The following is a 22,446-nucleotide window of genomic DNA, read 5'->3' as shown; positions in this document are numbered from 1 at the left end:
AGATCTGAACATTACTTTTGGAAATCTCTTTTGATTTCTCCAGTAGCCCAATCTTACTGACATTCTGTTCAGTCATCCAACAACTAATGTTTATGTTGTACTTGACAGTGGCATATATGAAGATCATGTTTTTTGGTGGTTTATAACAAAATATAAGTGACATTGAAGAGGGTGGTACATTTGAGAAGTATGGGAACTGAAAATACTGGCATAGAGCTGCAGTTCCATCAAATAGTTGTGTCACTAAATATAGTTTTGTGGCACAGAATGAATAGTCCATAAGAGCCGACTTCTTAAAAAAAAATGTTTGTTATGTCCTGCTTAGCTGTGACTTAAGGGGAAGTTTCATCCACAAATTTTCAGAAAAGACTGATGAAAACTTAAAGCCTGAAAGAGGATCAATAAGAAAGAAGGCTATAATTGAAAGAGAAATGTGGCAAGATATATTAGAAGGTAAGTTATTTATTAATGCCTTCTTATAAAAATAAATGCACCTTACAGACAAGGAAGTGTGTATTCAGGGTCCGGCATATAACAAGACATGCAATGAATATTTGTTAAATACATTACTCAATAATTATGATCTGTGAGTGCAGGTGTAGCTGAAAACTCTAAGTGATCAACAATCCTTTCAGATATTAACATATGAATGCTTTCCTTGTTGTCGCTGTGACTATCTTAATTGTCCAGTTTTCTACAGCTTTAAAACAAAATCTTAGTTCTATACCAATGTATTTTAATATGTTGGTATCTTTCAGCAATTTAGTGCCAAGCTATTTTGTTTAAAGCTTTTCTTCAGTGCATCTTTAAAGTATTTTTTCTGCCCTCTTTGTCTACAGGAATGTCATCCTACGTGCCAATAAGGCAACTGCTAGGATATCCTGCCATTATGTGAGTCCAGTGAACAAGGAACTTTGAGAACATCAGAAATCAGTATTTGAACTTAATAGGAAAAGGGGAGCTCCTAGAAGAGAGAGATCTCTCCAAAGCAAGTAACATAAATAAGGAAGGCTGAACAATAATATTCGAAAATAGTAGGTAAAACAAAGGAGTCAGAACAAGACAACCATGAATAGAACAAAAAAACTGAGCCACAGATAAAAAGAGAAGGTACATTTAAGGTACCACATTATGTAATAAAAACCACCATTTGTCTAAGTGTTAGGGATTATAAAATCCTTAAACTTCGTTGCAGCACCTGCTATAACGAATATAAGCATTAAGTTTTATCCTGAAGATAAACTTGTCTAAGAGTCTAATGAATTAGAAGTATAACAATAGTTGTCAAACTCTTTTCATCTCCGGACCCTCTTTCTCTATTAAATATTGCTAAGGACCCAAAAATCTTTTGTTTATGTGGGTCATATCTAGGTGGTATTTAATGTATTAGTAATTAAAACTGAAAAACTTAAAAATATTTAACAGTAATAAACCCCATGTCAATATAAACAATTTTTATGAAAAATAACTACATTTTCAAAAAAATCATCGAGAAAAGTGGCACTGTTTACATTTTTGCAAATCTCTTAATGTCTGACTTAATAGAAGACAGCTGGATTTCCATGTCTGCTTCTGCCTTCAACCTGCTGCAATATGTTACTTGGACTAAAGTATATGAAGGCAGTTCAGCCACACACAGATACGTAACTGGAAAAAGGAGGACTCTGCAGACTCCCTGAAAGGGTCGAGAAGCCAGCAGGAGTCCTTGGACCACACCTGGAGAACCACTGGGGTATGAGAAAAATGACCTTCCATAAGCTATGTATAGGAACCTAAAATCATCTCAGAGTCAAAAAACAGAAAACTGGTAGAAACACAGGGATTTGACGAAGTCTCCTGCCTCACGCTGACAACACCTCCAGAAAGCAGTATCTTGCAAACTGCTTGGTCGTAAGAATCCCCTGGGATGTTTGTTAAACACAATGATGCCTGGACCATACCACCAAAGAAACTGAAGAAACATTTCAGGTAAGGGGCTCTTGACTCTGCATTTAAGTACCAAATGATTCTTAAAATCAGACAAATCTAGGAACCCTGCCCCATAGGGAAACCAACCTACTAACATCAGGGCAGCATCTGTACGTTACTCAACTACTGAATAAAGAGTGATGGGGCACATACATGCTACCAGAACCGGGCCCTTCAAATGACATTCATTTATAAAATTGCTTATACGGAAATTACTTACAGAGGAAGAAAGTGATTTTGAAGAGAAACAATGTCCCTTAGAACAGGCTTAATTCTAATCACTCACCTGGGTACCAACAGTGATGTTTGGCATGGAAGAAATACCAGCACTAGATTTGGGCTTTTTACTTTTTGCTCTAGCTTTCTCTAACATTTTTTTCCTTTGACTAAAAGGGACTACACCCCTGAAAAGGAAAAGCACAAACTGGTCAGACAAGCAGCACAGAAGCCCATTCACTGAATCTGAAATTACACATCGTTTACGATTTAAGCACGTCTGCTGTATTCCTTCTCTAAGATGTTTGCTTCAGAATAATATTAACATGTACAACTTATTCTTAATCGTAACTTGATCATAGATTTAAAACATAACTGGATCCATTTTTCTTAAACCTTTAGGATTAAAAAGTGCAGGAAATTCATCATTTGTTATTTTTTTCCAAATAATTATATTTCATTAGTAGATTCCCCTGTATATTATTTCTGCCAATGCATATTTACTGATAACTCCTTAAAACATAACCGAGAATACATTTAAAGTTCTTTTCTAACAGTAAAGGAATAATTGAGGCATAGAATATGCATAGAATGAAATACTTTAATATCTTTTAAAATTATATTTTAAGTAATACTGTTGAATGAAGAAAGCATGAAAAACTACCCCATAACCTATGCTTCCAATTATGTAAAAGCAAAGCACACATTTACGTATAGGAGAAAAGGATTAAAATACCCCTAAATGTTAACAGTAGTTATCTTTGGGTTCTGGGATTATAGGTGATTTTTGTTTCTACTTTATACCTTTATAAAATTTCATAATTATAGTCACCAAGTATGCATTACTTTGATGAGCTTTTCTTTTTCTAAGGTTTTCCACGTTCCTTTGCTCCAGAGTGGAATTTCCCTCTCTGTATGGCATTATCTTTCGACTGACCTTTCACACTGGTATTCCAGCACTCAGAGCACCTATCTCTGCACGTAAAAGCCATCACAGAGAAGAAATCCCCCTCCATGCATACTCACCACCAATATAAATTGTTCTCTAGCTGGGCGCAGGTGTAAAGGGCACAGCAGTGTAAAGAAACAATCCGTTCGCCTTGAAGTTCTGAGTAAGTCTGAGCAGTGTGCTCTAATTTAGAAGCCACAGAACTTAAAGTTTCATCCACCCATGTAGCAACCTAAAGAATAAAATATTAGAGATTTAAATAAAAACGAGTATTCTTTTCAGAAGGATTGTGGTCAAAACTAGGGCAAGCTATACATACTCTATGGACGGAATTCTAAAATGTTTTAAGCTAAATGTTAGAAAAATAAGTAATTAACAAAAGGTTCTTAGTAAGAGTAGAAACTAAAATACTTTCTTCACACAAATAAATCAAAAGAGCAGTTATTGAAAGGAATGTCAAAAGCCATCTCTAAGGCATTAATCAAAAGTAAACATTTGCTCCAATAATTTTTAAAAGAATTTAGTGACTCTAAAGCCAGACTGATCATCTGAGGTATAACTTTCTCAATCTATCTATTATGGCTTTTCAATATCTCCTCCTTTGTCAGCACTGATCTTGAATACTTTTTTCCTTCCCTTAAAGTAGAAAGCTACCCTAATGTTGGATTATAATATAGAGATAAACCAGCAACAAAAGATTATACATTAGATTACTTTAACTATACTAATGCTTGAGACACATTATATTCATGGATCTAGTTAGAAAGATAGAAAATGAAAAGATGGAAAAGGGGCAGGGAGAGGAAGAAACCCAAGAATTTAAGCATGAAATGGTTATCATTCAATGCAAAGTGTTTCATACCTTGTTATTTTCTGTAGCTACAGTTGCTCTTATGCTATTTGCAGACAGGAGGACTATCTTTTCATTGGTTAGCCCCAAAAATGTTGCTCGTGGATGATGTAATGAAGGATTCTTTGAAAGTACAAGAAAAATGATTACCATTTTGTATGTTGGTATGTAGAGCTATTCGATGTAAGATTTAATATAATAAAATACCTGTGCATTTCTGTACGGCTCAGATTCACTCCACTTCCACTGATAAAGTTCTCCTTTACTGCTGACAGCCAAAAGCTCAGAATATAGAGCCCCAATACAGATGAATTTTGTTCCATCCTGTAATGTAAAAATAATACAATGGTATATAAACATAACAATTGCCAAACCTGATGATTTGCATACGACACTTTAATCACTACATCAAATCTGGATTAATTATGTGAACACATAAACCATAGCTATGCAAAGTCTTTGGCACAGCCTGCAAGGCCCTCCATAATGTGGCCCCGCTCCCTGCCTGAACTCACTCCACTCCAGTCACACTGACCTTCTCCCTGCTCCTGGACCATATCCGCCAGGACCCCACCAGGTCCTTGTTGTTCTCTTGCCTTGTTTCTCAGGTGACTCACTCTCTCTCCTCAATCAAGTCTGCTTAAACAAGACTTTCTCTGACCACACTATCTACAAAACCACCACTCTCATATTCTAGCTTATTACTCTGCTTTCTTTTTAGTTCATAGCATTTCACAACTTGTATATTTACTTGTTTATAGTCTATCTTACTCGAACATAAACTTTGTCGTGTTCACCACTGTATCTTGAGTTCTTAGAATAGTGCACAAAGTAGGTGCTCAATAAATGAATTGTTTAAATGAAGGGGAAAAAACACAATAAGGAATTGAAGCAGGGAAAGCCGAGTGTCAAAACAGGTGATTCCTTCCTGTAGGCTCTCCCAAGCTGCTGAAACAAATGTCTATGTTGTTTTTTAAGGTAAAAGTTCATCTAGTTTTAAGGCAATGCACATGCAATGAGTTGGAATGCAATTAAATTATATAAAGCTTGGATAATAAATATAAACAAACAGTATCAATGATAATTTTTTTTACATAAGACCAATATGATCAGTCATAAAGCTACCCAGAAACCTCACAGCAAAACTTGTCAAAAACAGACTTTGGATTGTACTTTTTCCTTTGGTCTGTACACCACTTCTCTGCTCTCTGGAATCCTGGCTCCAGAGGATGCTAAGCTAATGGTGTCTTTTTGGTTTTCTGTCAAATTTCAACCTTATTTCCTCAGATGGGTTATGGTGCTCAGCTAACGCCCATGACATCTGCCAAGATTTGTAATACAAGAACAACAGCTTATGCCTCAGAGTTGTACAGAAAGAACACTAATTTTAATCTTCTATTTTACCAGTATCGTCAGCCCTGTTTTCCAGACACTTCAATAGAAGGATGGGAAAGAGACCAAATTTGAAATTCTCCAAGTTAGCAATTCCTCTCTTCCTTTCAACATATCTGAAAACCACTGTCTACCTTCTCCATGGCTGCTGCGTCAAATCTTAACATTTCTACTTCACACTTCCTTCCCGACACCTTGGTCAAAAAGATGCTGGAATCAGACCAAGTGAGTCCAAAACCTGGATCCAACACTTATTAAGTATGTGATATCAGCTAAGTTATGTAATTTCTCTGAACCCAATTCTTCACCTCTAAAATGGGTATAATAATAATACACTGGGGGAGGGGATAAAAACCAAATAAAGTAACATATAAAAAGTAAACAGCACAGGCCTGAGCACAAATAAGTGCTCAAGGAAATTCAACTATGATTACTGTGCTCCCCTGACTTCATCTCCTACTCACCCAGAAAGCACAAGCTTCCTGAATATTCCTACTTCCAGATTTATTTAATGAAAAAACACCATTCTCTCCTCTCCCCAGCCCCACCATCTCAGAGAAAGAAGTGTCCTTCTCTCCTCTTTAAAGGTAAACCTCACACACAATGGATGCAACCCTCTCTCTCATAACCCCAACCACCATCCAAACTCATCTCTTCTTCAATCCTACTCATGGTAAAGTGAACTGTTACTTACTTGGCATATGTTTCACCTTACCAGATTTCACTAACAGCTGTAACTGTACTTCCAACACCCATATCAAGGCCCCATGCACTTTATCAATCCATCTTCTCTTTAAACTCTTCAAACCATTTGACCCTGTTCATCGTCAGTTTGGAACCTCTCCTCTCCCCTGTGCACAGGTCACCACTCTCTGTGGGTCTTCCTCCTATCTTCATGACTATTTTCTCCATCTCCCTCACACCCCACCATGCACTCCCTGCCCCAGATTCTGTCCTTGTCCCTTTATTCAAATTATGCTCCACTCTCAGCCTTAGTGACTGCATCCACGAGGGCACCATGCTTTTAAACACGTAAATCTCCTATCTCCAGACTGCCCTGCAAGAGCTCTCTACCTGGATGGATGTCTTAAAAGCACCATAACATCTCGAAAATGAATTCATCATCTCCTCCAAAGCTGCAGGTCCTCTGAAGGCCCTATCTCCATGAATGACATCCGCCACCCCACCGTACCAGGAGAGAGACGAGAGAACCTGGGCCTCTCCTCAACTCCTCCTCCTCTTCTCTCAACAACACGATGACTAGCGAACCAGTGCCGCACCTTCCTCAAACCCCTCTCAGGTTCCTCCCTTCCTCTTGTCCCCACTGCCATTGCCTTGGTTGAGATCCTCACAATTCCTTTCTTTAACAATTATACCAGTCTCCTAACTGACTCTAGATTTTTCCTGTTTCTGTCTTTCTCCCACAATGCCAACAGTGTTCACTTCCTTAAAAACAAAACCAAACCTCACCAATCTCATCATGTCACTTCTCTAAGAATTCTGTTGGCTTCCTAGTGGCTGCAGAGCATCTCAACTCTCACAGGTTGTCTAGGGACCCTTACAGCCTTGCTCACCTTGCTCTTCTCCCACTGTCTACCACGGAGTAGCAGTTCTGAATTTCTCTTTATTCTGCAAACACAAACACACTGTGACCTTTCATGACTCCAGGCCCATGCTTGATATGTTTAGAATACCTCTGCATCTTGGTCAACACCTACGTAACCTTAAAAATCCTGCTTAAATGTCATCTCCTCTGTGAAGTCTTTGCCAAATCGTTCAGGCAGTATTAGTCATTCCCTACTCTGAACCCCTAAACATTGTATTCTCACCTCCAATCTAGTACTGATCATACTGTGAACACATTACACTGCATGTGATTTTAACAAAACTCAAATCATTATAATCAGTAAATTTGCAACTGTCTGAATTAACAATAAACAGGTCACCAATCAAACTAGAAATTCTTCCCCAAAGGGAGAGGAAAACTGCCAAAAATATGATGAAAATTACCTAGTGGCCAAAGCTTAAAAAAAAAAAAATCACTCAGCCCAGAAACATGAACTCACACCCCTACATCTGCATTTAGTAATCTATATTTTGAAAAAGTTGGTCTTTCTATTCTTAAATTTCTCCCCACAAAACTTGGTTTTCGGGGCCGGCCCTGTGGCTGAGCAGTTAAGTGCGCGCACTCCGCTCCTGGCGGCCCAGGTTCGGATCCCGGGCGCGCACCGACGCACTGCTTCTCCGGCCATGCTGAGGTCGCGTCCCACATACAGCAACTAGAAGGATGTGCAACTATGACATACAACTATCTACTGGGGCTTTGGGGGAAAAAAAGGAGGAGGCTTGGCAATAGATGTTAGCTCAGAGCCAGTCTTCCTCAGCAAAAAGGGGAGGATTAGCACGGATGTTAGCTCAGGGCTGATATTCCTCACAAAAAAACAAACAAACAAACAAACAAAAACCTTGGTTTTCATCTTTTTTTTTTTAATTTTCCTATTATCAGCAAACACTAGTTTTCCCATTAAGTACCAGCTCCAACAGTGACGTCCTGTGTATTATGCTGAAATGGATGGCATACAACTACAGGTTACACAGCACAACTTGGTCAACTATATTTATTCACACTTGGTTTCTCCTTGCCTATCTACTTTTCCATAGTCTCCTTATGCCTGGCTTCTTTTCCTTTTTATGACCATTTCTCCTTTTGCCCTTACTTCATTATTAAATTACATTTGTGACACACCTAGCTAATTCTTAACGGATACTTCCTGGAAGCTTCCAAGTGTCAATAAAAAAAAAATAAAGACCTCCCCCACCCAACTTTCCACTGCTAGAACCCTGGAGGTGAAGCACTGTGACCCACAAGTTTGGTCGACTAGTTACAATAAAAAGGCTGCTCCAAACAGCTTAAGTAAGGAGGCAAATGTCATGGGGCTACTTCCTCTCAATACCATTCAAAGAAACTGAGAATAACAACTCTACAATTCAAAAGGCCAGAGGGAATAAATTATCTTATTTCTCCTAGACTGTATGAAAATAGGTCCAGAAGAGTAAGGGATGTGACTGTTAATTAACAGTACTGACTTGCTGAATCAGTTTTATTTCTTCATCACCCACCATAAAACTCTCAACAAACTCCTCTCGGACAGCTTACTGAAAATCAAGCATGTGTGCTGAAAGGGTTTATTTTGTTACAGGGCACAAAGTGAAGTTTTGACGTTTAGTTTCAGCAGATTTACTTAGCATGGATTTCCATGTAATTTTTCTCCCTCCTCTCCCTTCAATATTGATTACTTAGCTCTTATCTTTGCATTCTACTCTAACAGTCTTTGTTACTACTGTAACTGCATTTTTCTTCCCCTTGTAAGTCACTTTAGATTCTGGTTGGAAGTAGGTTGGTATAAATACATTTATAGTTACAATTTACATGTACACCTTCAGCAACACAAAACTGCATTTCTAGTCCGAGAAAAGTAAATTGCAAAAATGACTGAGAAATGAAAATGGAGCCATGTCAGATCATCACCTAATTGAAAGATTTCATCTTCTCATAAAACTAACTGCATTATCAAAACTATTTCCAGAAACATAAACTACAAAAAGCAAAGAGAGGGAGGAACAGAGATGGGGGGAGAGAAAAGTGGGGGGGAAGGGGGGGAGGGAAGGAAGCAAAGGTGCACAGATGGATGGATTAGGGGAAGGACAGAATTAATAAGAAAGTTGGGTAAACCAACTCACAAACTAGTATAAACTTGGCTGGTGAACATCAGGGACTTGGACTTAGAGGCACAGACTTAGGCACTCCCTCCATGTCTCACTTTGGTACATAAAGACTGCCTGTTAATTTCCTATTATGCTAAATTATTATTGTAATAAAATGTTTTCATTACCTGCATTCTAGTCCAGTCAGACTAGGGGCATGGCATGTATCTCTTTCAGCTTGTGCCAATTCTCTACTGGCAGAGAACCTGGCACACAAAATACTACTGCCACATGGACCTACTGGGAATATCCAAACCCACTGGGCTCTCTCACCCTCCAGGACCTGCAGAAACTGCCTGTTCTCTTTAGGGAACAGAATCCTGCTTCCCTTTGCTCTTTACACTTTACACATACTAACTCATTTAATTCTTATGACAATCCCCTGAGGTAAAAACCATTAAGCCCATCTTACAGATGAGAAAACAAAGGCCCAGGGAGGTTAAAGAATTGACCAAGCCGCATAGCTAGTACGCGGCAGAGCCAGGATCCGAACTCCAGCAGTCTGGCTCCAGAGTCCACACTCTTAGTAATCACTCCATGTGGCCTCCTGCAATTCCCCAAAGAGCCTTGTACCTAATTCTATTATTTTACTTTCTTGAAAGTATTAACATCATTTTTCTGCCTTCCTACAAAATTTTCACCCTAACACCTAAGCAAAAGGCTTAACAGACAGTATGCATTTAATCAAGGCCACTAAATTAATACTGATTGAGTGACCCTCACCTCTGTCTTCATGGAGTTTTCAACATCCCTGTGATAATTTCCAATTATGCTTTTATACTAGTTTTGGCATTAAAATGAAAGAATAATTCATGGAAATATTTAAAGTTTGAAGTTGCCTCAAATATTTTCATTTCAAGATTATACTGTATTTAAAGAAAATATTTCACCGTTAAAGGAGCTTTATTAGACTACAAAATGGTGAAATTCTGAAGAAGTGGCTGTTCTTCTAAATGGAAAAGTCTATAATCCAGATAATTTATCAATAGAATTTCTCATGTACCCTAAAAAAACAAAGAATGAAAATTCTACAGACACTAATCAAACTTATAATTTAAAAATATTACATTAGGTCATTTCTGAAATTAAGCTGGAATGCATATTTTGACCAAAAAAAAGAGAGAGAGAGAGAGAGACTATTTCCAAGTAGTGCACTCTGATGCCCTATCTCCCTGCACTCTCCATTCCCTATTAAGCCTTCCCCGAAAACCTTCTACTCCTCAGGGATCACTACCCCCAATTTTGGAGGACCAATATGGTCCTTCATTATTGCCTGTTTCTTTTTTTTTTTAATAATTTTATTTATTTATTTATTTTTCCCCCAAAGCCCCAGTAAATAGTTGTATGTCATAGCTGCACATGCTTCTAGTTGCTGTATGTGGGACGCAGCCTCAGCATGGCCGGAAGAGCGGTGCGGCGGTGCGTGCCCAGGATCCGAACCCCGGCCGCCAGTAGCAGAGCACGCACACTTAACTGCTAAGCCACGGGGCCGGCCCTTTTTTTTTTTTTTTTTAATAATTTTATTTATTTATTTATTTTTCCCCCCAAAGCCCCAGTAGTTAGTTGTATGTCATAGCTGCACATCCCTCCAGTTGCTGTACATGGGACACGGCCTCAGCATGGCCAGAGAAGCGGTGCGTCGGTGCGCACCCGGGATCCGAACCCCGGCCGCCAGCAGCGAAGCGCGTGCACTTAACCACCAAGCCACGGGGCCGGCCCTTGCCTGTTTCTTAAAGTGGTATTTATCCTATGCAGCCCCATGATAGTTTTGCATATTGTCCTAAAGTCACCTGAAGGTAAGGTCCTTTTTTCCTTTAATAACTTTCTGCATTCTCTTTGTAAGTGTAGCATTCAGCCCTGCAAACAAGCATCTACTGGTATTTGTTAATAACTGTGATAATGTTCAATAGTTTAATTAGGCTTAAACTGTTTTCTTTCCCTGAAATAAATTTTTGATGTCTAAATTTCAATCATTAGTTAATAAAAAGTGGTTCTTTTTCAATGACAAGATTTTTTTTTTTGAGATAGATCAGCCCTGAGCTAACATCCATGCCAATCCTCCTCTTTTTGCTGAGGAAGACTGGCCCTGAGCTAACATCCGTGCTGATCTTCCTCCACTTTATGTGGGACACCGCCACAGCACCGCCTGACAAGTGGTGAGTCGGTGCATGCCCGGGATCCGAACCCGGGCCGCCAGCAGCGGAGCACGCCCACTTAACCGCCAAACAATAGGGCCGGCCCCTTCAATGACAAGATTTTAAATTAGGTGTTTGTTTTCTAGGAAAAAAGGTATAGGTAGGACACACTTTGTTTCACATATTGCTATTCCTGCCTCGTTCAACGTCTAAACAAACCAAGGAAATAATACACTAAGTAAAGTCTGTAGCGTGTCAAGATTTCAGGATGCACTTAGTAACTATCTCTGAAAACAAGTTGTACCTAAAAGCATGCCTATCAGTAAAGGCCAACAAAGACTGGCTAAATCTAACAGAGGGTACACTGGCCAGGGAAAAAGTGTGCTAAACTTGTACTGTTCAAAACACTTTCATTAATCAAAAATAACACATGATAAAGAAGTCTAGACTAATATATATGCGATGCAACTATTAAAACAAGATTCATGAGTCCTCTATTACTTCCTGCCAATGGAAGTAGACACAGGCCTAATATGATCCAGGCAAGAGAAATAGGAAACACAGAACAATGTATTAAAAAAAAAAAAGAAGAAAAAGCCCAGTGGTTTAAATCACCTCCTGCCATTTGAAGTAAAAGTAGAACTTGAGACATTTCTAGTTTTATGGAAATAAGTAACAGAATGCAATTCAGGGAAAGTTTGTCAGCTGCCAAAAAAACCAGAATAACCTTTTGTTTACGAAGAGACTGATTAAAATTCATGTTCCTTCTTGCATTCAAGCTTTCCACATGAGCTGAATGCAGAGGAAAATAAACGAACTACCTCAAGATTCACAATAACTATGAAAAATAAACAAATTCAGAAAGTTAAACAATATTTTCCTTTAATACCCCAAATATACATTCAACTTCAATGAAAGAAAAGAAATCCCTATCAGAATCTCCCTGTTTGCTAGAGATTAACCTCAAAGTTCTTATCTTCTCTTTTACTTTAGTTGTACTTAAAAAAATTTCCTACTGGCTCTGGAAATAAGAAGAAACAGGCACTCCAAAAAAGAGATGAAAAACATACTGCTTCCTATAGCAGCCTTTGAAGATGAATTACCAATCACCTAAAACAATGAAACCTATGTACCATCAATAGGATGCACAGGCTCTGTTTCACTTGTGGCCGTGATGGATTTTTAAACATTCAAATCAACTTAAATTCTGGATGCTTTCTAGAATAGAAGCCAGTCATCGTACTGCTCGGGATGCAGAGCAGAACTCCCCCAAGTCCATTCCTGTTCAGCCTGTTTTGTCTCTCACAGCATTTAGAGCAAAAGCCTGTCAGAATTCGCTGCCATCAAACAGGACAGCTAACTAATCAAGAAACACAGATCCCTAATCTTGCCCCGACATGCATGTATCAATGACCACAAACCCGCCCTGCAGAAACTGGGGTCCACTTGACATTACAAAACAAATTTCTACCAAGGGATACACCATCAGTTACTGGAGTATTTATCACAAAAAAAGAAGTCCTGAAACAGAATGCTGATGTGTTATCTGGAACTACCATTTCAATTTCTCTGATTTACTTCGTCAAGTAGAAAAAAAATAGCACCACTGAACAAATATTAAGATGACTCATGCGGTGCCAAATTAAAGATGCTCTACTTATATTTTAAAACAAAATAAAAATATCACTTTATGTCTGTGTATGTGTGTGTTTTTTAATAAATAATGGTAGTACAAAAATCTGAAATAAAGTAGAGACCTTTTTTATGGGGGGGAGGTGCCCGGGGCGGGAGGGGGAAGTTGCCAGGAATCCATTTAAATGGAACGGGTGGAGATTTTTTTCCAAATACCTTATCAGGCCACCACTGCAAATCTTCTCCTAGAGATACTGGACTTTGAACAGGTGTATTCTTCTTATCCAAGTTTGGCTCTCCTTCCTTGCTGGTAGAGCCCCTTTCATTATCAAATGAGGCTCCATCAAGCCACCTTCGTTCACGTAAACGTAAAACAGATTCACGTTCACGCAACAGCTCAGAGTCTCTCTCTAAGGGAAGAAGGAGAACTGGTATGCAATTGGGTCACACCAGTGGGATAAAAGTAAGCCACTCTCTAGTAAAGACCCTTCAGGATGCAACTAACAGCAGTTTATCTACTCACAAAAATTTAATGTAAATGTATATCTAATAAGCCTGACATGCAACATTCAAAACATTAACTCTTTCAAGAGACTCTATGAAAATTATCAACTAGTATTTTTCAGAACTATGTAGAGGCAGACTTTTCTGACTTCCAATTACATGTTTTTAGAGCACAACTGCTTTACTTTAAACTGGGTTTTTTAAATGGAGTTTAAAATTTTGGGATCTCATTAAAAATGCTTACCATAACTTTTTATTTATCTATTCACAAATGTGCATAAATTAGAATTTCAACACGTTAGATACATACAAAATTTTAAAAAAGAGTATTTGTTAGAAAGTCTTCAGTTATTAAAAAAAACTACACATACAGGAAAAAAACTCGACAAGGTTAAACTACAAACCCATTAACATTAACTATAAAACTTTTTATAATCAAAGCCCTTGTTTAGAGTAATTTTATAGGCTGGATTTTTATGGATAAGTCTTACTTAAAAATTTTTGGGAAAACAGACAGGAAATTTTTTTCTTTTAAGAATCTTTATAGAAAGATTTTCTTACAAAAATGCTTCCCCTGCAACCGCCCTACAAACTCTCTAAAGCCAGTTTTTGTAAGTTTGCTCATATATTATCTTTTAAATAGGTAATCAAAATATACTTTCCAAGACTTGGATAAGAAGGATTAAAAACAATATTAAGTTGAACCATATGAAATTGCCACCCATGCAGGTCAAAAATGGTCAAGTACCAGCAATTTCATATGGTTCAAACTAAACAATGCTACAGAGAATGATGACCTAAGGAAACGCAAACGGGAGAAATTTAGAAAGAATTATTTGTGTTAGATATTGAATATTTGAAAATGCAATACTTGATGCATTTAAGGCAGTAAAGTATGCATTTATTTAAAAAATTCTTAAAACTATTACATAATAGGTTCAATATATTAAAAGATCATCATAGGTTCGTTACTTTAAAACTCTGCTTTTAAGTACTAGGTATTTGCAGCAAGGTCTTAATATTATATGGTATCTTTTCCAGTTGACTAATGATTAGTAAATAATACAGCTGATCCTTGTCTGTTATTTGAATCAAGTGGTTTGACATTCTGGAAAGTAAAAATATTGTCTTAAGAAAAGTTAAAATGCAAGCTAAATCTATACCAACATATACAAAGAAAGTCTTATATTTGTATGATTTCAAAATCTTCTTTCTAACCTCTACTATGTACTATATCTTTTAAGGATTTCACACTTTTGAAAATAGCATTTTAATAAGCTAGACATTTCTATATATTTATTATTGGCCAATCCCATTCTAGTAAGTTTTTTCCTATTTCATTCTTCCATCTAACCAGGATTTAACATGAACCGAATAATCACTTTATTTTAATCAAATAAATTAAAGAGACTTGTTTTCTGAATGCTGCATGTCACTGTAAAGTAGAATTCTGCTTTTAGTTCAGAATCCATATGCCTAATTAAAAATATAGTTAGGTAAGTCATAACTCTTCAGAAGTATTCCACAATGTAGATAAGATCATCTCTAAAGTCCTATTGTGGCTCTTCAAAATCAAAAATAACTAGTTTTAATGCCAAAGCATCCAAAAACACTAAGTAATGATTTCATCTACTGTAATATTAAAAGTTCAAATATAGTGACTCATACCACTATCTCTCCATACAGCCAGCCAATGATTACAAGAAATAAATGCAAAATTACCTCGAGAGGAGCCTAGCCTGGAAAGTGATGAACGACGAAAAGAAGGGTAACCAAAATAGCTAATGTCTTCAGAAAACATGGCATCCGCATCAATAATGACACTTGGGTGGGCAGAATGAATGTCAGCATCAAGAAGAGACATAAGATCCTCTATAAACAGAAACAAATACAAATGAAGCAGATATAGAGAAAATATCTGTAGACCAATTGAAAGATCTCTAAAAATTACAACAGATTAAAATCAGGGACTGACTACTGACACAACCTGAGGGAAAAAGCAACAACTACCTAGGAAATAAAGTTAACATTATTAACAAAGATTTTAAGGAACATCAAATGCATGATTGCCCCTTGGGCTACCTACTAAATAATCACAAGAAAAAAGATCTCTTTTAAGATACTTGTGACATCACGGAGATAATACAGTCAAAACGTAAATACAGTTCAGTTATTACATATTCAGTAATAAGGGCATCAAAAAACAACATTCCAAAGTCATCTGTGAGCAAGTGATAAAGCCATGCACACATATTCATGTCTTTATTAGGACCAAACACAAATCCACTGAGCAAAAACATTTCTCCATTTTCCCTTAAAAAGAATTTCACAATCAAATCAAGCATTCTAGTGAGAAATATCTACCACCTTGGAAAGAAATGTCAGAAAATCCACTGTACTTTAAAATTCTATTCCGTAGGTAAAAAAAATCTCTCCCTCCAGAGATGAGAAAACCATGATGGTGATCCACCAACCTCCAGGCAAATAAGATTCACTGGCTGTATCATCCCCATCATCTCCATCTTCATCATCCCGGCTAAGTAAATTATTTACAGCAAGGTTTACATCGAGATTTGTTCGTTGAAGTTCCCGAATAATGACACTTCTGGATTTGCCTTGTAAAACGACTTGCGCCTGAAATAAAAGAGTGCTATGCTAATTTTCTTTTGATAAAGTCTTTATCAAAATCGGCTTTCTAGGATCAATACAGAAAAGCAGCATCTCACGATTCATAACATGAGACACGACTACAGCCCACTATATTCAGTTAAATCTCCCTTGTCCTGTTGTCTTACATTAAGTGTTCTACAAGATCCACACCTGTGAAATTAGCTCCTCTGGAATGACGGATGCTGGAATAACTGGCTGGGGCTGACTGCCCAAAAGCCCAGACCCTCGATCCCGTCCCGTCCGAATAACTCGAGTCTGTCGGCGGGAATCTCGAGCTCCAGCTGACGACCTACCAGAGGATCCTCCTCCACTTCCACCTACTCCAGAACTCCAGCGACTTCTAAATATTGGAGAATTTGTAGAATTAGCAAAAAGATCGCGTTGGGTCTCATTTTCATTCTCTTAAACTAAGATAAAGCTATTTGTCTAACTGACATATTTTATAGTAGCATTTTGATAGAACAAGGTGATAGAACTGACCTTTAAAATAACACAGTTTCAATTTGTTTTAATGCTTACATATACATTCACATTTTAGAAAGAGAACTATCACATTTTTGCATCTTTTAAATAATTTTTTAAAGATCCACATACCAAGTATTTCTATAGTCACAAGTCTAAATTGAGTTACAGAATACATCTCGCCTTTGCATGCAAGACTCATCAGACGTAACTACCAACAATCTGTTACACAAAAAGTAAAATTCATTTAGGACTCAAAGTGCCTTGCATGGAATAAAACATTCATTTGCAAAGACAGTAGTTCATTAATATTTAGCACTATTAACCACCTTGACCAAGGGGAAGCTACTATTTAAAACATACATTAATTTTTTCTTAAGTATGAGAAAACAACTTAGAAAGGGCATGCCTACATCTTCACATATTGCCCCAAACATCAGAATTAAGAATCTTCAGACCAAGTGAACTCGATAAGCATAAAACAATTGCTTTTCTGCATTCATCAGATCTAAAAGAAAATGATCACACAAATCACATTAGCCTTTTAAATTATGACAGTGCTGGTTCTCTGAAAAATGCATCTACTATGTACTTAGAGATCATTCAATCTAGAGAGGGGTACTTTACTCCCAAGCCCTCTTCACTGCAGTCAACTAAGGCTGAACCTTCAACCACCCACTGCAAACAGATTCAGTTTACATTTGATTTCCCAAGCCTTTCTTTTTTTCCCTTAAAAATGTTTCAATATATTAACCAGTAACAATTCTCAAATCAATATACAACAAACTTCTTGGTCTCTCTTCTCACTTAAATGGAAAGCCCAATCTCTGTCTAAACAAACAAAACACTTTTTAAATACTTTCCTCAGTTAAAAAAAAAAAAAACTCCAAGAAACCTGGTGTCAAACCTTTTTCCAGGTTTATCAAATGAAATGAAAATTTCATTTATTATTGCATATTATTTCAGAATTCTATCATACATTTTTGTTATGTTATGTTAGTTGTGTGCATAGAACCATTAAAAGGAGATACATCACATTTTAATAGACCAGAGCTATGTTTCCTATTAATAGCTCTAGCACAGAATGAACTAAAAACGATGCACTCATCTAAATGACCTTCCTCTCACCTCAAAATAAACTTAGTTCAGCATAAAAACAAAGCAGCAAAGAAAGTAAGCATCTTGGGATCTCAATTTTTAAACCTAACTTTACCTAGAAAGTCAGTGTCAAAATAAGAAAAATGTTTAAAACCTTCCTCCACTCCTTAATTATATTTTGAAACAATCTAAATTGCTTCTAGTTATATTTCTCTGATCAGCCTTTGAACACATATGCTGACATGACTGATTTAGCACTATCTAATCATTAATTGGGTAATTTCAGAAAATCAAGAATCAAGGTATAAAATGAGTGAAATCATCTGGCATGGAATTTGTATATGATTTTCTTTAAGTTTGATAGCATATCAACTTTAGATAAAATGGAAGAAGAGTTGAGTATCTAGTTTAAAAGGTAGATATTTTATAAATAATTTAACAAGTAAAAGTTAAGTACAGACTTCCACTTACAAAATAAATAAGTTATGGGGATGTAATGTACAGCATGATGACTATAGTTAATAACACTATACTGAATATGTGAAAGTTGCTAAGAGAGTAGATCTTGAAAATCCTAATCACAAGGAAAAACAAATTTTTTTAACTATGTGTGGTGACAGATGTTAACAAGACTTACTGTGGTGATTATTTCACAATATATAGAAGTATGGAGTCATTATGCTGTATGCTTTAAACTAATGTAACATTATATGTCAATTATACCTCAATTTTAAAAAAGTAAAAATAACTTTATTAAAGGCTGTAAGATTTAGTTACATGATTTTCAAACCTCACTATATTAATTCAGAAAAAACTGCCAGATTTGGATACCAGAAAGGAATAAATGTTAAATTTTTTCACCCAAGAATAAGTCACAAATGAGACCAAAGATGGTATCTTTGAAAATTTTAAATAACATAAATGATGTAATAAACACATGTAAACATTAGACATTTTTAAAAGATCAAGAACCTGGGGTAATTGTAATTAGCCTCTGTGGGTTATTTTTATCATGGTGGGTCACCATGAGCAACAAGCTCCTGCCCAGAGTTCAGGAGAGTTTCCTCATTCCATCGCTAGATAATACTGAAAACGATCACTCACAGTGAGCATTCTCACACAGCGGTGGCCCAGACCAGTGGAGGCCATCATCTAGCCAGAACTTACCCCAAGGTGTTGCCTGCCAGCCTGCCCAGAGTCTCAGAACCTGAGAGAAACCATGGGGAGTCGCTTGTCCTTCCAGGCCTCGATGTCCTCCCCGCCCCCGAGTTGCTGTTCAACTTTGACCTGGGAAAAAACAAGAGGTAGAACAATCACAGAACAGTCCCAAACTACCTAAGAACAAGCACAGAATTCCAGGACTCACTACTCTGGGACCTACTGTGGTAAAATACTACCAGCCTAACAAGTGTCTGATTACTCCTACTGAAATGTATACTTCACATCAAAGAGCAAACCTAACAACTTGTAGCCTCATAACAATCCAAGGCTCTTCCCTGGTTGAAACTGTTTTCATGGTTTAACAGCAAATGAATTCTTCTTCAGATTTTTTTTTTTTTTTTTTTTTTTTTTGCTGAGGAAGATTCGCCCTGAGCTAACACGTGCCAATCTTCCTCTGTTTGGTATGTGGGTCACTGCCACAGCATGGCCGTCAATGAGGGGTGTAGGTTTGTGCCAGGGAACCAAACCCGGGCCACTGAAGCAGAACATGCCAAGCTTAATCACTAGGCCAGGGGGTGGGCCCCTTCTTTAGATTTTTAAAGTAATCATGCTTTCCTTAGAAGCAGTCAATTGAAACTCAGCATACATTATCTAGCAACTTTTTTTATATGCTATCATTTATAAAGACAAAACTTTAAAGACCCTGTCATTTTCAAATTGAGTTACATGATTTGGAAGTATTAAAAGGGAAAAAATGTTATCTAAAAAGTCATTTTAGGGCCGGCCCCGTGGCTTAGCAGTTGAGTGCATGCGCTCCGCTGCTGGCAGCCGGGGTTGGGATCCCGGGTGCACACCTTCGCACTGCTTCTCCGGCCATGCTGAGGCTGCGTCCCACATACAGCAACTAGAAGGAAGTGCAGCTATGACAAACAACTATCTACTGGGGCTTTGGGGAAAAAAAATAAATTAAAAAAAAAAAATTTTTTTTTTAAAAAGTCATTTTAATCAAAGAACAGACCTGACTTAGGACCCACTAAATACATAACATCATTCTTCTGGAAACCTATTTCTGTTACATGATCATACACTCTTCTGCTACTTTTTTTTTTTTTTTTGTGAGGAAGATCAGCCCTGAGCTAACATCCATGCTAATCCTCCTCTTTTTGCTGAGGAAGACAGGCTCTGAGCTAACATCTATTGCCAATCCTCCTCATTTTTTTCCCCCCGAAGCCCCAGTAGATAGTTGTATGTCATAGTTGCACATCCTTCTAGTTGCTGTATGTGGGACGCAGCCTCAGCACGGCCAGAGAAGCAGTGCGTCGGTGCGCGCCCAGGATCTGAACCCGGGCCACCAGTAGTGGAGTGCACGCACTTAACTGCTAAGCCACTGTGCCAGCCCTTTTTTTTTTTTTTAATTTATTTTGTGAGGAGATCAGCCCTGTGCTAACACCTGCCAATCCTCCTCTTTTTTTTGCTGAGGAAGACTGGCCCTGAGCTAACATCCATGCCCATCTTCCTCCACTTTATATGGGACGCCGCCACAGCATGGTTTGCCAAACAGTGCGTCGGTGTGCACCTGGGATCCGAACTGGCGAACCCCGAGGCAGCCGCAGCAGAGCACGCACTTAACTGCGTGCGCCACCAGGCCAGCCCCAGCTACTTTTAATGCTAATATTTTAGCTGAAAATCACTACCTGCATAAAATTAAAATCAAACTACAAAGTAACCATTTCACTCTATCTTAAACATCTTTTAACTTGAGGGTTACCAAAATCAAAACACGGGTTTAATATAATACCTTTTAAGAGTTAAGTATTAATTAAACAGAAAGGACATAATGTCTTACCCATCATTATTATCAGGTTTACCCAATTCCAATCTGTCTGGCTGTACTGAAAAACCGATCCTGCAAACTCTACCATCCTAAAAGCAAAGAAAATAGAAGAAATTTCCAAAGTAATAATGTGAATTTTTAAAAAATTAAAAATTATTTTAAAAATTAAAAAATTTTTTAAAAAATTAAAATTTGAATTCATTCAACTAACAGATTATGTATCTATCACTGTCCATTCAGAAGACAACAAACAAGCTCCCTTCCAGGAGGCGCTGGTGCCTGAGCTGGGGAAATCTGATTTACATATACTGTCAAGAAAGCAGTAAAAATCATTTAAAATATCCCAATCTAACAGAATTCAGACTAAGGAAATGACTGGATATCACGAACTTCTCCATTCTGTTACTAACTAGTTTCAAGCTCTACTAAATCATTTAAGCTTTCTCTGGACCAGAGAATTTACACAATAAGGAAACAGACCCGAGTGATCTCTGAAATAACTCTTGCAAGAAACTGCTGTTTTCCATGGTTAAAAAGGAAGACACATGATGATGCGGAGTTGTACTTTAATTGTTCATTTTCATTTCTCTATCTTAAACAATTTACCTCCAGAAGAAAGGCAGCATGATTTGGTCCCACCACACACTGTTTAATAGTAGCCTGTTCCAATACATTCAAAGGTGGATGGCTGGAGAATAAAAGAAAGAAAAGTATGCAAGTAAAATTATTTTTAAATGGTAAATACATCCTAGGTGTTTTTCCTTTTTAATTAATTTTAATTTCAATTAACAAAAGAAAAAAATAGCTGGCAAACTCTGTTTTAAAAAACTAATATTTACATATTTTAAAGCAATAATTGAAAAATAATAATTATGATATCCCCATAGTCATTACAGCTCCTTGGTATGCTCGATTTTTAAAAAACCAGTATGAAGAGAAACTATAATTCAATTGAACCCAACTTGTAAAAAAATGATAGTTAGATTAAAATATTCTTATTAGTTACCGCCTAAATATGAGTTATTTTTTCCTAATAAAAAAAATCATTCTTTGTCAGGAAATTTAAAATATCTTAAAATTCTTACCTGTTTAAATTATATTTGTTCAGTTTCTCTGAAACTTCTCGTAACCTTTAAAAACAAAACAAAACATGAATAAACCACATGTATAGACCTTTTGTAAATAAAACAGTTCTGATAGGTACTTGTACCATTATTTTGATGATTTCTAATGATAGTATACAAAAAATTTGCTATAGCAAGAATGTTTTTATATTATCTTTGATTTTTGTCCCAAAAAAGATCACAAGTCAACTCTACAATCCCTTCCCTCACCACCCCATCAGCAACCTAAATAATAATAATAATATTAATCCCATTTTACAGATGAGGAAACTGAGGCCTCTAGACTTTATATAACAAAAAGTGGCAGTAGAACTGGTACTTGAACCAACGCTCAATGGAAAGCCACTTGTTTAAACACTGTGCTATATAGTCCAAAAGAGATTCTTGAATGTACATGTATGTATATCATGAAATGAAAATATTTGGAAAGCACAAATCTATTAAGAATTTAATATAATGGGACAGAAAAAGTCTGAAAGCCTAACTGACTTAAGACAGGGTCTCAAGTTCTTAAAGGACCTTATGACACAAAACTGTACAAATTAAAACTTCCATGTGCATATCTATAAAATAAGGATAACATCTCCCATTTTTAAGAGTACTGAATACTTAGAAAAATCTCAAAAGGCTGCACAAGAAAAAGATATTAATTTGTATTATCTATTATGATTTTGTTGTGTCTCTCA

General features: G+C 37.0%; 1 protein-coding gene across 2 annotated transcripts in view; it reads right to left on the bottom strand.

Annotated features, from left to right (window-relative positions):
* Positions 1-22,446, bottom strand: part of UBR5 (ubiquitin protein ligase E3 component n-recognin 5) — a 122,375-nt gene that overhangs the window by 59,557 nt on the left and 40,372 nt on the right. For both annotated transcript variants that reach the window (XM_087447566.1, XM_004431228.3), the window contains exons 2-13: positions 21,722-21,766; positions 21,243-21,324; positions 20,649-20,725; positions 18,809-18,928; positions 16,232-16,421; positions 15,886-16,045; positions 15,134-15,283; positions 13,124-13,335; positions 4,191-4,307; positions 3,996-4,106; positions 3,211-3,365; positions 2,255-2,372 (exon numbers count right to left, since the gene is read on the bottom strand). In XM_087447566.1, coding sequence (XP_087303692.1) covers positions 2,255-2,372; positions 3,211-3,365; positions 3,996-4,106; positions 4,191-4,307; positions 13,124-13,335; positions 15,134-15,283; positions 15,886-16,045; positions 16,232-16,421; positions 18,809-18,928; positions 20,649-20,725; positions 21,243-21,324; positions 21,722-21,766 — 1,537 coding nt within the window. The remainder of the gene's footprint in view (positions 1-2,254; positions 2,373-3,210; positions 3,366-3,995; positions 4,107-4,190; positions 4,308-13,123; positions 13,336-15,133; positions 15,284-15,885; positions 16,046-16,231; positions 16,422-18,808; positions 18,929-20,648; positions 20,726-21,242; positions 21,325-21,721; positions 21,767-22,446) is intronic.

This window comes from Ceratotherium simum, chromosome 23 (genome assembly GCF_057802395.1).
Source record: "Ceratotherium simum simum isolate JZ-2026a chromosome 23, ASM5780239v1, whole genome shotgun sequence".
Taxonomy (NCBI): Eukaryota; Metazoa; Chordata; class Mammalia; order Perissodactyla; family Rhinocerotidae; genus Ceratotherium; species Ceratotherium simum.
Note: the sequence above shows the minus strand (reverse complement) of the source record. Positions and strands in the feature narration are given on the sequence as shown.